The 12,166-nt window shown below is 63.7% G+C and overlaps 1 protein-coding gene across 2 annotated transcripts in view; it reads left to right on the top strand.

Annotated features, from left to right (window-relative positions):
* The window catches only part of MED15 (mediator complex subunit 15), a 46,322-nt gene that overhangs the window by 33,119 nt on the left and 1,037 nt on the right, over nucleotides 1–12,166 (top strand). Inside the window, exons 6-16 of one of the 2 annotated variants that reach the window (XM_043901073.1) lie at nucleotides 4,110–4,315; nucleotides 4,961–5,218; nucleotides 6,129–6,236; nucleotides 9,347–9,483; nucleotides 9,556–9,683; nucleotides 9,758–9,892; nucleotides 9,970–10,033; nucleotides 10,764–10,830; nucleotides 11,142–11,302; nucleotides 11,381–11,547; nucleotides 11,879–11,977. In XM_043901073.1, the coding sequence (XP_043757008.1) occupies nucleotides 4,110–4,315; nucleotides 4,961–5,218; nucleotides 6,129–6,236; nucleotides 9,347–9,483; nucleotides 9,556–9,683; nucleotides 9,758–9,892; nucleotides 9,970–10,033; nucleotides 10,764–10,830; nucleotides 11,142–11,302; nucleotides 11,381–11,547; nucleotides 11,879–11,977 (1,530 nt within the window). Of the gene's footprint in view, nucleotides 1–4,109; nucleotides 4,316–4,960; nucleotides 5,219–6,128; nucleotides 6,237–9,346; nucleotides 9,484–9,555; nucleotides 9,684–9,757; nucleotides 9,893–9,969; nucleotides 10,034–10,763; nucleotides 10,831–11,141; nucleotides 11,303–11,380; nucleotides 11,548–11,878; nucleotides 11,978–12,166 lie in introns of those variants that run through there. The other variant, XM_043901074.1, reaches the window with a different exon arrangement.

Here is a 12,166-nt window from a genome sequence, read left to right on the forward strand (position 1 = left end):
CACGTTGGGCTTCCTAGGTCGCTCAATGGTAAAGAATCTGCCTGTCAAGTAGGAGACGCAGGTTCCATCCCCTGGAGAAGTAAGTGGCGACCCACTCCAGTATTCTTGCCTGGAGAATCCCATAGACAGAGGAGCCTGGAGGGCTACAGTCCACCGGGTCACAAGAGTCAGACGGGACTTAGTGACTACAGAGCAACAAACGCAAAGTCCACGTGCCCTTTTTTGCGCACTGGGAGTGCAGTGTTCAGGAGTAGATTCATGGCATCGAATATGAAACATTTTCATCACCTGAAAAGAGACCTCATCACAGAAAATCTTGTGATTATTCATTTTTACTTTTTTGGCTGTGCCATGCATCGTGTGGAATCTTAGTTCCCCAAGCAGAGATCAAACCCACATCCCCTGGAGTGGAAGTGCAGAGTCTTAAGCACTGGACCACCAGGGATGCCTCTGACTGGTGGTTTTTATCAGCATTATTTCTAACTACCATGAAGTGGACACAACCCAGATGTCCATCAGCTGAGGGATAGGTAACACAAAATGTGGGGAATCCGTATAGTGGAGTAGTTTGGCCCCGTAAGAGAAAGGGAATACGGATCTGAGGCACAGCGCGGGTGAACCTTATAAATGCAGCGCTGAGGGAAAGGAGCCGGTCACAAAAGGCCCCAGTTGTGTCCAGAGCTGGGGGCTCCATCGAGGCAGGAAGCAGACAGGTGGTTGCCATACTGGGCCTCCTGGTTGGCCTGTTCCCTCCTGCCCCTTTGTTATGGCATAGTGACTCTGGTTGCTACAGGGTGAATCCGGTTACTACAGAGTAGATTGGGTTCCTGTGGAGTGGATCAGGTTTCTGTCGAGTCGATCACAGTTGCTGTGGAGTGGATCGGGTCCCTGTGGAGCGGATCACAGTTACTGTGGAGTGGATCGGGTCCCTGTGGAGTGGATCACAGTTACTGTGGAGTGGATCGGGTCCCTGTGGAGCGGATCACAGTTACTGTGGAGTGGATCGGGTCCCTGTGGAGTGGATCACAGTTACTGTGGAGTGGATCACAGTTACTGTAGACTGGATTGGGTCCCTGTAGAATGGATCACAGTTACTGTGGAGTGGATCGGGTCCCTGTGGAGTGGATCACAGTTACTGTGGAGTGGATCACAGTTACTGTAGAGTGGATTGGGTCCCTGTAGAGTGGATCACAGTTACTGTAGAGTGAATTGGGTTCCCATGGAGCGGATCAGTTACTGTGGAGTGGATCGGGTTCCCGTGGAGTGGATCATAGTTACTGTAGAGTGGATCGGGTTCCTGTGGAGTGGATCACAGTTACTGCGGAGTGGATCGGGTTCCTGTGGAGCTGATCACAGTTACTGTGGAGTAGATTGGGTCCCTGTGGAGTGGATCACAGTTACTGTGGAGTGGATCACAGTTACTGTGGAGTGGATCGGGTTCCTGTGGAGCGGATCACAGTTACTGTGGAGTGGATTGGGTCCCTGTAGAGTGGATCACAGTTACTGTGGAGTGGATTGGGTCCCTGTAGAGTGGATTACAGTTACTGTGGAGTGGATCGGGTCCCTGTGGAGTGGATCACAGTTACTGTGGAGTGGATCGGGTTCCTGTGGAGCGGATCACAGTTACTGTGGAGTGGATTGAGTTCCTGTGGAGCAGATCACAGTTACTGTGGAGTGGATCGGGTCCCTGTGGAGTGGATCGGGTCCCTGTGGAGTGGATTGAGTTCCTGTGGAGCGGATCACAGTTACTGTGGAGTGGATTGGGTCCCTGTGGAGTGGATCACAGTTACTGTGGAGTGGATCAGGTTCCTGTGCAGCGGATCACAGTTACTGTGGAGTGGATTGGGTCCCTGTAGAGTGGATCACAGTTACTGTAGAGTGAATCGGGTTCCTATGGAGTGGATCAGTTACTGTGGAGTGGATCGGGTTCCCGTGGAGTGGATCATGGTTATTGTAGAGTGGATCGGGTTCCTGTGGAGTGGATCACAGTTACTGCGGAGTGGATCAGGTTCCTGTGGAGTGGATCACAGTTACTGTGAAGTGGATCGGGTTCTTGTGGAGCGGATCACAGTTACTTTGGAGTGGATTGGGTCCCTGTAGAGCGGATCACAGTTACTGTGGAGTGGATTGGGTCCCTGTGGAGTGGATCACAGTTACTGTGGAGTGGATCGGGTCCCTGTGGAGTGGATCACAGTTACTGTGGAGTGGATCGGGTTCCTGTGCAGCGGATCACAGTTACTGTGGAGTGGATCGGGTCTCTGTGGAGTGGATCAGGTCCCTGTGGAGTGGATCACAGTTACTGTGGAGTGGATTGGGTCCCTGTAGAGTGGATTAGTTACTGTGGAGTGGATCGGGTCCCTGTGGAGTGGATCACAGTTACTGTGGAGTGGATCGGGTTCCTGTGGAGCGGATCACAGTTACTGTGGAGTGGATTGAGTTCCTGTGGAGCAGATCACAGTTACTGTGGAGTGGATCGGGTCCCTGTGGAGTGGATCGGGTCCCTGTGGAGTGGATTGAGTTCCTGTGGAGCGGATCACAGTTACTGTGGAGTGGATTGGGTCCCTGTGGAGTGGATCACAGTTACTGTGGAGTGGATCAGGTTCCTGTGCAGCGGATCACAGTTACTGTGGAGTGGATCACAGTTACTGTGGAGTGGATTGGGTCCCTGTAGAGTGGATCACAGTTACTGTAGAGTGAATCGGGTTCCTATGGAGTGGATCAGTTACTGTGGAGTGGATCGGGTTCCCGTGGAGTGGATCATGGTTACTGTAGAGTGGATCGGGTTCCTGTGGAGTGGATCACAGTTACTGCGGAGTGGATCAGGTTCCTGTGGAGTGGATCACAGTTACTGTGAAGTGGATCGGGTTCCTGTGGAGCGGATCACAGTTACTTTGGAGTGGATCGGGTTCCTGTGGAGCGGATCACAGTTACTTTGGAGTGGATTGGGTCCCTGTGGAGTGGATCACAGTTACTGTGGAGTGGATTGGGTCCCTGTGGAGTGGATCACAGTTACTGTGGAGTGGATCGGGTCCCTGTGGAGTGGATCACAGTTACTGTGGAGTGGATCGGGTCCCTGTGGAGTGGATCGGGTCCCTGTGGAGTGGATCACAGTTACTGTGGAGTGGATCGGGTCCCTGTGGAGTGGATCACGGTTACTGTGGAGTGGATCAGGTACCTGTGGAGCGGATCACAGTTACTGTGGAGTGGATCGGGTTCCCGTGGAGTGGATCATGGTTACTGTAGAGTGGATCGGGTTCCTGTGGAGTGGATCACAGTAACTGTGGAGCAGATTGGGTCCCTGTGGAGTGGATCACAGTTACTGTGGAGTGGATCAGGTTCCTGTAGAGTGGATCACAGTTACTGTGGAGTGAATTGGGTTCCCATGGAGCAGATCAGTTACTGTGGAGTGGATCGGGTTCCCGTGGAGCGGATCACAGTTACTGCGGAGTGGATCGGGTTCCTGTGGAGCTGATCACAGTTACTGTGGAGTAGATCGGGTCCCTGTGGAGTGGATCACAGTTACTGTGGAGTGGATCGGGTTCCTGTGGAGCGGATCACAGTTACTGTGGAGTGGATCGGGTCCCTGTGGAGCGGATCACAGTTACTGTGGAGTGGATCGGGTCCCTGTGGAGTGGATCACAGTTACTGTGGAGTGGATCGGGTCCCTGTGGAGTGGATCACAGTTACTGTGGAGTGGATCGGGTCCCTGTGGAGTGGATCACAGTTACTGTGGAGTGGGTCGGGTCCCTGTGGAGCGGATCACAGTTACTGTGGAGTGGATCGGGTCCCTGTGGAGCGGATCACAGTTACTGTGGAGTGGATCGGGTCCCTGTGGAGCGGATCACAGTTACTGTGGAGTGGATCGGGTCCCTGTGGAGCGGATCACAGTTACTGTGGAGTGGACCACAGTTACTATAGAGTGGGTTGGGTCTCTGTGGAGCGGACCACAGTTACTGTGGAGTGGATCGGGTCCCTGTGGAGTGGACCACAGTTACTGTAGAGTGGGTGTTGGTGTCAGGCCTGTCACTGGCACCCCGTCCCTCCCTTGCTGGCGGGGCGGCACCTCCTGCCGCTGCGCCCAGGACGAGCGCCCCGCGGTCTGTCCCCAGCCCAGCTGCAGCTCCAGCAGGCGGCGCTGCAGCAGCAGCAGCAGCAGCAGTTCCAGGCGCAGCAGCAGGCGGCGCTGCAGCAGCAGCAGCAGTTCCAGGCGCAGCAGAGCGCCATGCAGCAGCAGTTCCAGGCGGCGGTGCAGCAGCAGCAGCAGCTCCAGCAGCAGCAGCACCTCATCAAGCTGCACCAGCAGAACCAGCAGCAGGTGCCGGCCCCCTCCCCCGAGCCCGGGCGGGGAGACCCTCGATGGAAGGCTGTCCAGGCCGCGGGTCCTCAACACGTGCAGGCCCCTGCCCGCCCTGTCCTGAGGGCTCCGGTGTCTGGACGCCGCACTGACCCTCCCATGCGGGTGGCCTGTCACAGGAGAAGCTCGTCTCTCACACGTGGTCTCAGTCAGGCCTGACAGCCTCAGCGTCTCCCGCTCCGGCCTGTCGTGGGTTGGGGGAGGGAAGCCCCAAAGGACCCACCCTTGGCCGACTACTCCTGGCCTGGGCTTGTGCCTCCTTTCCCCTGGCCCCTCTCCTGTGCTGACAGGGCGTCTTCAGGCACGCCTCTCCTCCTCATCCTGAAGCTGGTCCTGTGCCCACTTTCGGGGCCACACAGGCACCCCTGGAAGGGGCTCCCAAGGTCTGTGGTCAGCCAAGCATTGCCTGGCTTCTCTGGGGCTGTACCTAAACCTGACCCCTTACCACGCCCTCCGGACCCTCCCCCTGGACCCTGCCTTTGTCCCCTCAGGCCTCGGATGGGCTGGTGTCCGTGGGCAGGGCCCTGTGACTCTGGGAGTCCCTCTGTCCCTGGGAGCGCTGCTGGGCTGGGCCGGGAGCTGACGGGGCTGCTTGTTCTGCCCCAGATGCAGCAGCAGCAGCTACAGCGCATGGCGCAGCTGCAGCTGCAGCAGCAGGCTCTCCAGGCCCAGCCGCCCATCCAGCAGCCCCCGCTGCAGCAGCCCCCCCCAGCGCCCTCGCAGGCCCTGCCTCAGCAGCTGCAGCCCCCGCAGCACCACCCGGCCCCGCCGCAGCCCCCGCCGCAGCCACAGCCGCAGCCTCTGGCGTCACAGGCTCCGGCCCTCCCCGGGCAGATGCTGTACGCCCAGCCGCAGCTGAAGCTCGTGAGTAGCCGGTGTCCCTGGGGCTGTGGATGGCAGGCCCTCTTCTAGCACCAGGACTCGCCCTGGCACCCCTGCCCCGGCCCCCACGTGCCGCTCAGCGAAGGTGCGTGCGTCCCACTGGCTGCCACGCCCGTAGCGGTGCCCCTCCTGCCAGGAGGCACCGTGTCTTCCAAGCAGCCGGGCTGATTTGGTGGAGGCCAAGGGCATCGTGAGGTTGTGGGTGAGAAGGTAGACGGCAGCACCCGCATTCTCACTGTGGTCCGCCGGCCCGGCCCAGGGCCCACTCGGAGTTCTGTTCTGAGCAGAGGCCGTGACCATGTTTCTGAGGCAGGCACGCGATGTTACCTTGTCATACATCTGTGCGAAAGCAGACCCGTGTCTGTAAACGGGCCATCGCGTGGGAGACGGTATTGTACGCACGCGGGGACGTTAGCGGTGTCAAGAGCCACTTTACTGTGTTCTTGCCTCGCTTCCTGCCTTTTTGTCCTTTTCTCTTTGCCCTTCACTGGGTGAGGCGGGGCAGAGCTGTGCCTGAGCCATGTAGTGGGTGACTCGGAGGCCCCAGGGCGCAGGCAGGAGGGCTGGGGGGTCCCGGGCGGGGTCCTGTCAACAGGAGCCTGCTGGCCTGGGTTCCTTCAAGGAGTCGGGGCTGCGAGCAGGGCTCTCGGGGGCCATCAGTGCCCTGGGCTCACCGCGGCAGCTGCTGGTGGTGGCCCATCGGGGCAGACTTCTCACTGGAGTCAGGGAGGCAAGGCTCGAGGCTGGCGTGGGCACTGCCAGTGAGCCACGGGTGAGGGTTGACTGGTAGCAGACGTCAGCCAGGGAAGCGGCAGGAGCCCCTCCTCGGCCAGACGCGCGGGCGTCCCACCCCTGGCCTGGTGGCTGCAGGTCACTGCTCCTTCCTCTGCAGGTCCGGGCTCCGATGGTGGTGCAGCAGCCGCAGGTGCAGCCCCAGGTCCCGCCGCAGACAGCGGTGCCCACGGCCCCTGCCTCGCAGATAGTGGGGCCCGGAGTCCAGGTGAGGGCCCCTCGCCGAGGCTCTGGAGGCGCCAGCCAGTGCCTGTCACCCTTGTGCCAGCGAGCTCCTGGCTGGATCGGGCCAGTCCCTGGGGTCCTCGGGGCAGCTCCGCTCGGCCTGTCTGGGTTTGAGCTGCACATGGCATGTGCCACGTCCACCCTGCGATGCCCCCAGATCTTCCCTCTTGCCACCTTCTCCCAGTGTGTGATTGGGGGAGGGCACCGTGCTCTCTTCCCGCCTCAGCTCTGAGCACAGAGCCGGGGGCCGTTGCTCCAGAGACCAGGAGGCGCCCGAGGATGGGGCGTCTGGCTCCAGCAGTCAGCCCTGACTTCCGGGACTCACCCCTGGGTGCCCACCCCCCGCACATCGATGTCGATGGACGGAAGGGCCTCCCGGCCTTGCCCAGTAGCGTCCACAGTGTCCTTGGTGTCTGGGGTGGGAGGCCAGGCCTTGTGACTTCTCCACAGGCCCCCTCGCCCCCCAGCCTGTGTCCAGTCCTGGCCTTGGCTCTTCCTGTCTCCCTCCCACAGCGGCTCATGGAGGTGTTGACCTCAGACAGCAGGTGTGCCGTGGTGAGGCCCACGGGCCTCTGCCCCCTGTGGCCGTGTCTGCTGAGTGCCGTGTCTGCGCGGGGATGCCGCATGTTCCTTAGCGTCCGGCCTGGCCCTATGGCTCGAGCCGGGGGAGCATGCCGATGGGGTTCCCACAGCCTTTGGAGGGGCTCTGTGACCCTGCACCCCTCCCCCGGCTCACCCACACATGGTCTCATGTGCAGCAGACTGCCAACATCACATCTGTGGCCAGGGCAGGACTGCAGGCCCCGTGTGACCGTGTCGGCCGCCACTCTGTCCTGGCCTCGTCCGTGGGCCTCCGGGGCTCCCGGCTCTCGGGGTGCGCTCCATTCCCCTTCCCAGCGGTCACACTGCCTTTGCTTCTGCTGGAGTCTGGTGCAGCCCGCGTGGCACTCGGTGGCTTCGAGGGTGGCGTGGATTTGTGACCTCTGTCCTAGCAGAGAGCTGACCACAGAGCTGAGGCGGGGACCTGGGGCGTGGCAGTGGGGGAGGGGCGGGGTCACCCCTCCTCCTGCCGGGTTTGGTGTCCTGAGGACCAGCCTTCAGGGTGGGGGGCGTGCCCATGGCCTGCAAGCGATGGAGGCCAGCCTGGGCAGCCACGCCCCAGGCTCCCAGGTCTGCCCCTGGGGTGGGGCGCTCATGCATCCCGGGGTCTGGTGGGCTGGCCTCACTGCACGCTCTAGCAGCAGTGGGTGTGAGAAGGCCTCTCGGGGAATCTTTGCTTCCTTAGCCCTTCTTCACCGCCTCAGTGGCAGCAGTGGACAAGACAGGGGACAGGTCTGACCCAACGCTAAGAAGTCAGCGTAGGTGGGGCAGATGGGGCTGAGGGGCAGACAGGAAGCGTGGGCGGAGAGCCCGCTTGGCGGCTTTTCTCTCCTCCTCACGTGTCAGCAACAGTCAGGCTCTCCTGGACTCAGTCCTCAGGTCCGCGTCGCCGTAGGTGGCTGTGCACCATTCCTCTGGAGCAGGTCCTGCCAGCCTCAGTCCCCATCTGGTTCTCGGGTCTGGAGGGTTTTGCTGTTAGCAGTGCTGGTGGCGCTTCTCGAAGTGACTCCGGGGCACTTGGGGCCTCGGTCATACCAGCCCCGGCTGGAGCCTGGGAGCCGGGTGTCTGAGGACGACTGGGCACCCGCCTGGATGCCTGTCTCGGGCGGTAACTCCAGCGAGGAGAGTGTCCCAGGGCTGCAGACTAGGAGGCAGGCGCACTCCACCCAGGCGGACTGCCCCACCTCACCGCCAGCTCCGCCTGCGGGGTGGGTGTTTTGATTCCCAAGCATCAGTCTGCCTCCTTCTGGAGCCTGCCTTGGAGGGCTTCATTTCGTTTCATCCTAATGGTTTTGAGTGCAGGCAGGCCAAGCTCTCCAGGGACCAGCCTAGGGCCTCAGACCCCAGACTGAGGGCTCTCATTAGGGCAAGCCAGGCCAGCCTTAATGCCTCCAAGGGTGCAGCTAATGAGGAGGGGGCTGTCAGCTTGTGCTGGGTGGCGGGGGGCCGCGGGAGGCTGCAGTTGTCCAAGGAAAGGTGGGCAGAGCCAGAGGGGCCTGGGCCAGGCCATTCTGGGGGAGCAGGTGGGGAGGGTGGCCTCAGGCAGTCTGATGGGGTCCGGGCTCCTGTGAACGCTCCTCCATCTTCCCTGACTCAACTGAAAGCAGCCACCAGGGCAGAGTGACCCTCAGCTGGCATCCGTGGTGCCGGGCGCAGAGTGCGGGCCAGGCCTGCAGAGTGGGGCGGGCGGGCTGGAGGGCGGCCTGGGAGCTGCCTCTAGGGAGCAGATGCTCAGCACACAGGAGGTAGCCGCGGTGTGCCGGACGCCCCAGGCAGAGCCAGCAGGGCCTGCGGAGGCGTCCCGTGTGGCGAGGGGCCAGGCCTCTGTGCACCCCCTGCAGGCCCCGCACGAGTCCACTCTGGGGGCATTTCAGGGCCTGGTGGGCTGCCATCTGCCTGGCCGGGGGTAGCTCTTCTTGTGTCCCGGGCAGAAAACAGTTTCCACACGCTCGCTTTCCTAGTCTTGGGCGTGTGACCACCTCCCTCAGCATTCACAGACAGACATGGCAGCGTCCTAGTGGAAGAGTGGGGTGGGAACCCACTGCGTCCGCCTGACGAGGGCTGCGGGGAGCGGGTGACCCTGAGTGCTCTGTGCTCTCCCCTCGCGGCAGGGGTTGCTTGACTGCCAGAGCGCAGCTCCAGCGTGGGCGCTGGTGAGGGAGACGCGGGGTGACGGCATGGCAGAGCCTCCACGCTCCCCTGCCGCCCGGCTTGTCCTCGGGGCCCAAGGGGTCACGGAGGCTTTGGGAGGTCGGCCCACCTGTCACTGTGCGTGGTCCTCGCTGGCCTCCCCTGCCCACAGGCTCCCACACACACGAGGCAGGGACTTGGCACATTGTGTCCCTGCTCAGAAGTCCCCGCTAGCCCAGGGCCAGCAGCCCAGCCCTGCCGCCAGCGCTTGGGGCCGCGCGCACTGTGTGGGTGTTTGAGAGGCGGCGGCAGAGGGGCCGCGGGGGTGCGCGGGGCGGCTCAGCAGGCGCGCCCTCCCTGCAGGTCAGCCAGAGCGGCCTCCCGGTGCTGTCCTCGCCATCCCCGGGCCAGCAGGTGCATACCCCGCAGTCGATGCCGCCTCCCCCGCAGCCGTCCCCGCAGCCCGGCCCTCCCAGCTCGCAGCCCAACTCCAATGTCAGGTAGGCCCGGCCGGGCGGCGCCCCCCAGCCCCAGCCCCGCCCCGGCCCGGCTCACCGCCTCCTCTCTGCCAGCTCCGGCCCCGCCCCGTCCCCTAGCAGCTTCCTGCCCAGCCCCTCGCCACAGCCCTCCCAGAGCCCAGTGACGGCGCGCACCCCGCAGAACTTCAGCGTCCCCTCCCCAGGACCGCTGAACACCCCCGGTAAGTCGGGCGTGGGTCGGGCACAGCCATGCCCTCTGTGGGCTGGGCCGCGCTCACCAGGCCGTGTCCCTCAGTGAACCCCAGCTCCGTCATGAGCCCCGCGGGCTCCAGCCAGGCTGAGGAGCAGCAGTACCTGGACAAGCTGAAGCAGCTGTCCAAGTACATCGAGCCGCTGCGCCGCATGATCAACAAGATCGACAAGAACGAAGGTGGGCCTGCGGGCCGGCGGGCGGGGCAGGGCGGGGCGGGGACCTCGGCCCTGTCTGAGGGTCTGCTTCTGCCCCAGACAGGAAAAAGGACCTGAGTAAGATGAAGAGCCTGCTGGACATCCTGACGGACCCCTCCAAGCGGTGAGCCTTGCTGCCCAGCCTGTGGGGACAGTGCTGCTCCCGCCGCTCACAGAGGGTCCCACCCCGTGGCCCTCACGGCCCTCTTGCTGGCCTTGAAGGGCCTCAGCCCAGCCCCTGACGTGCGGGTGGCCTTGGGTCGGTGATGGTCCCAGTGCCCACGTGTGCAGAAGGGGCACTGAGCTCCCACGCGCTGGCCGTGGGAGGGACCAGACTGTCTGAAAGGGGCTCAAAGGCAGGGCCACACCCTCACGTCCCTTCCCTCTCCCACCAGCCACTGAGCTGCTGAGGTCAGAGCTTGGCCAGCACCCCCCCACAGGTGGTCTGGCCTGGGGACCCTGCCATCTCCTGGGGGCTTGGCTCAGGCTGGGAGCTCCTCTGGAATGTCCTCCCTGTTCTGCTCATCTGGGCGGAACGCTGGGCGCTGAGGGGTCCTGCGGGAGGTGGGCGGCCCTCTGGCCTCTCAGCCGTCGTTGGGTGGGGGCAGGGGCCTGGCCTCCATCCTCCCTGGACCTGTCACGGTGTGCCTTGTCCTGGGCGTGGGGCCGCCCTGCCTCAGACTCTGGGCCTGGGGACAGCGGGTGGGCTGGCGGGCTCCAGGGAGTGGTGCCGGTGGCCGAGGCCCCAGCCCACTCCGTCCAGAGGAGGCCAGGCTGTCCGTGGCTGGGTAGAGACCTGGGAGCGCTCGGCTCCCCGCCCCACATGGAGGGCCAGCCCCATCTTCCTCCCTCAGGTGCCCTCTGAAGACGCTGCAGAAATGTGAGATCGCCCTGGAGAAGCTCAAGAACGACATGGCGGTGGTGAGTGGGCTGCTGTGCCTGGCGGTGTTGCTAGGGTCGGGGGCATCCTTGGCGGTCAGGGCTCACCACGGTCCAAGTACGAGCTGGAGCCTGCAGTCCGCGGGGGCGGGGGCCCTGCCCCGTGCGGTGGGTGAGGTGAGGGCGTGGGGGGATGCCTCTGGCTGCGGCCCTGTAGCACTCAGCTCTCGTGGCCCATGGGCCTGGCCGCCCTGCCTGTGGGGTGGAGCTTGTGGGGACGTCGGGAAGGCTGGCTGGGTGAGGACGAGGCCGGGGCCCACGAGCGGGCTGCTGACCCCAGCGTCCTGCCGCAGCCCACGCCCCCGCCGCCCGCAGTGCCCCCCACCAAGCAGCAGTACCTCTGCCAGCCGCTCCTGGACGCCGTCCTGGCCAACATCCGGTCGCCCGTCTTCAACCACTCCCTCTACCGCACCTTCGTGCCGGCCATGGCAGCCATCCACGGCCCGCCCATCCAGTGCGTGCCCTGGGGCTTGGCGGGTGGCCGGGCCGGACCGCAGCCTGGCCAGGGCGTCAGCATGGCTGCCTCCTCCAGGGCCCCGGTGGTGTCCACCCGGAAGCGGAAGTTTGAAGAGGATGAGCGGCAGAGCATCCCCAACGTGCTCCAGGGGGAGGTGGCCCGGCTGGACCCCAAGTTCCTGGTGAACTTAGACCCTTCGCACTGCAGCAACAACGGCACCGTCCACCTGATATGCAAGCTGGGTGAGTGCTGGGGCGGGGCTGGTGGGACCGCCTGCTCGCCCCAGCCCAGCCCTCCTGGAACCTGGAACCTGCCCGCTGTCGTCCTTGGCCCACACGCCTGGGGGTGCACTTGCCTGGGGGCTGGCCCTGAGCCCGCTCTCTCTCATCCCCCACCCCGCCCTGCCCCGGGCACAGAAGCCCCTCCCTCCCATCCAGCTGCGGCTCTGTGCGCCTGAAGCCCTGAGGAGACGGGAAGCGCGGGAGTCAGCTCCTGGGCTCCGCACGGGCCTCCCCAGGGCCTCCAGGCCTGGCGGGCACTGCGGAATCTCAGGTGCCGCCTTGTGTGTTGCAGATGACAAGGACCTCCCCAGCGTGCCGCCGCTGGAGCTGAGCGTGCCCGCCGACTACCCCGCCCAGAGCCCGCTGTGGATCAACCGGCAGTGGCAGTACGGTGGGTGCCCGGGGGGCGGGCTCTGCTGAGGCCCTGCTGCCCTCCTCCTTGGTGGACGGAGCAGGCGGCCTCGCGGGCCCACAGAGAGGGGAGGCTCCCTGCCCACCGCACCCCTGCCGTGCTGACCAGCCGGCTCAGGGCCCCTGTGGGCCCCTGTGAGGCTCCTGGGGCCCCATCTCGGGGACAGGC

The sequence above is a fragment of the Cervus elaphus genome, chromosome 5 (genome assembly GCF_910594005.1).
Source record: "Cervus elaphus chromosome 5, mCerEla1.1, whole genome shotgun sequence".
NCBI lineage: Eukaryota > Metazoa > Chordata > Mammalia > Artiodactyla > Cervidae > Cervus > Cervus elaphus.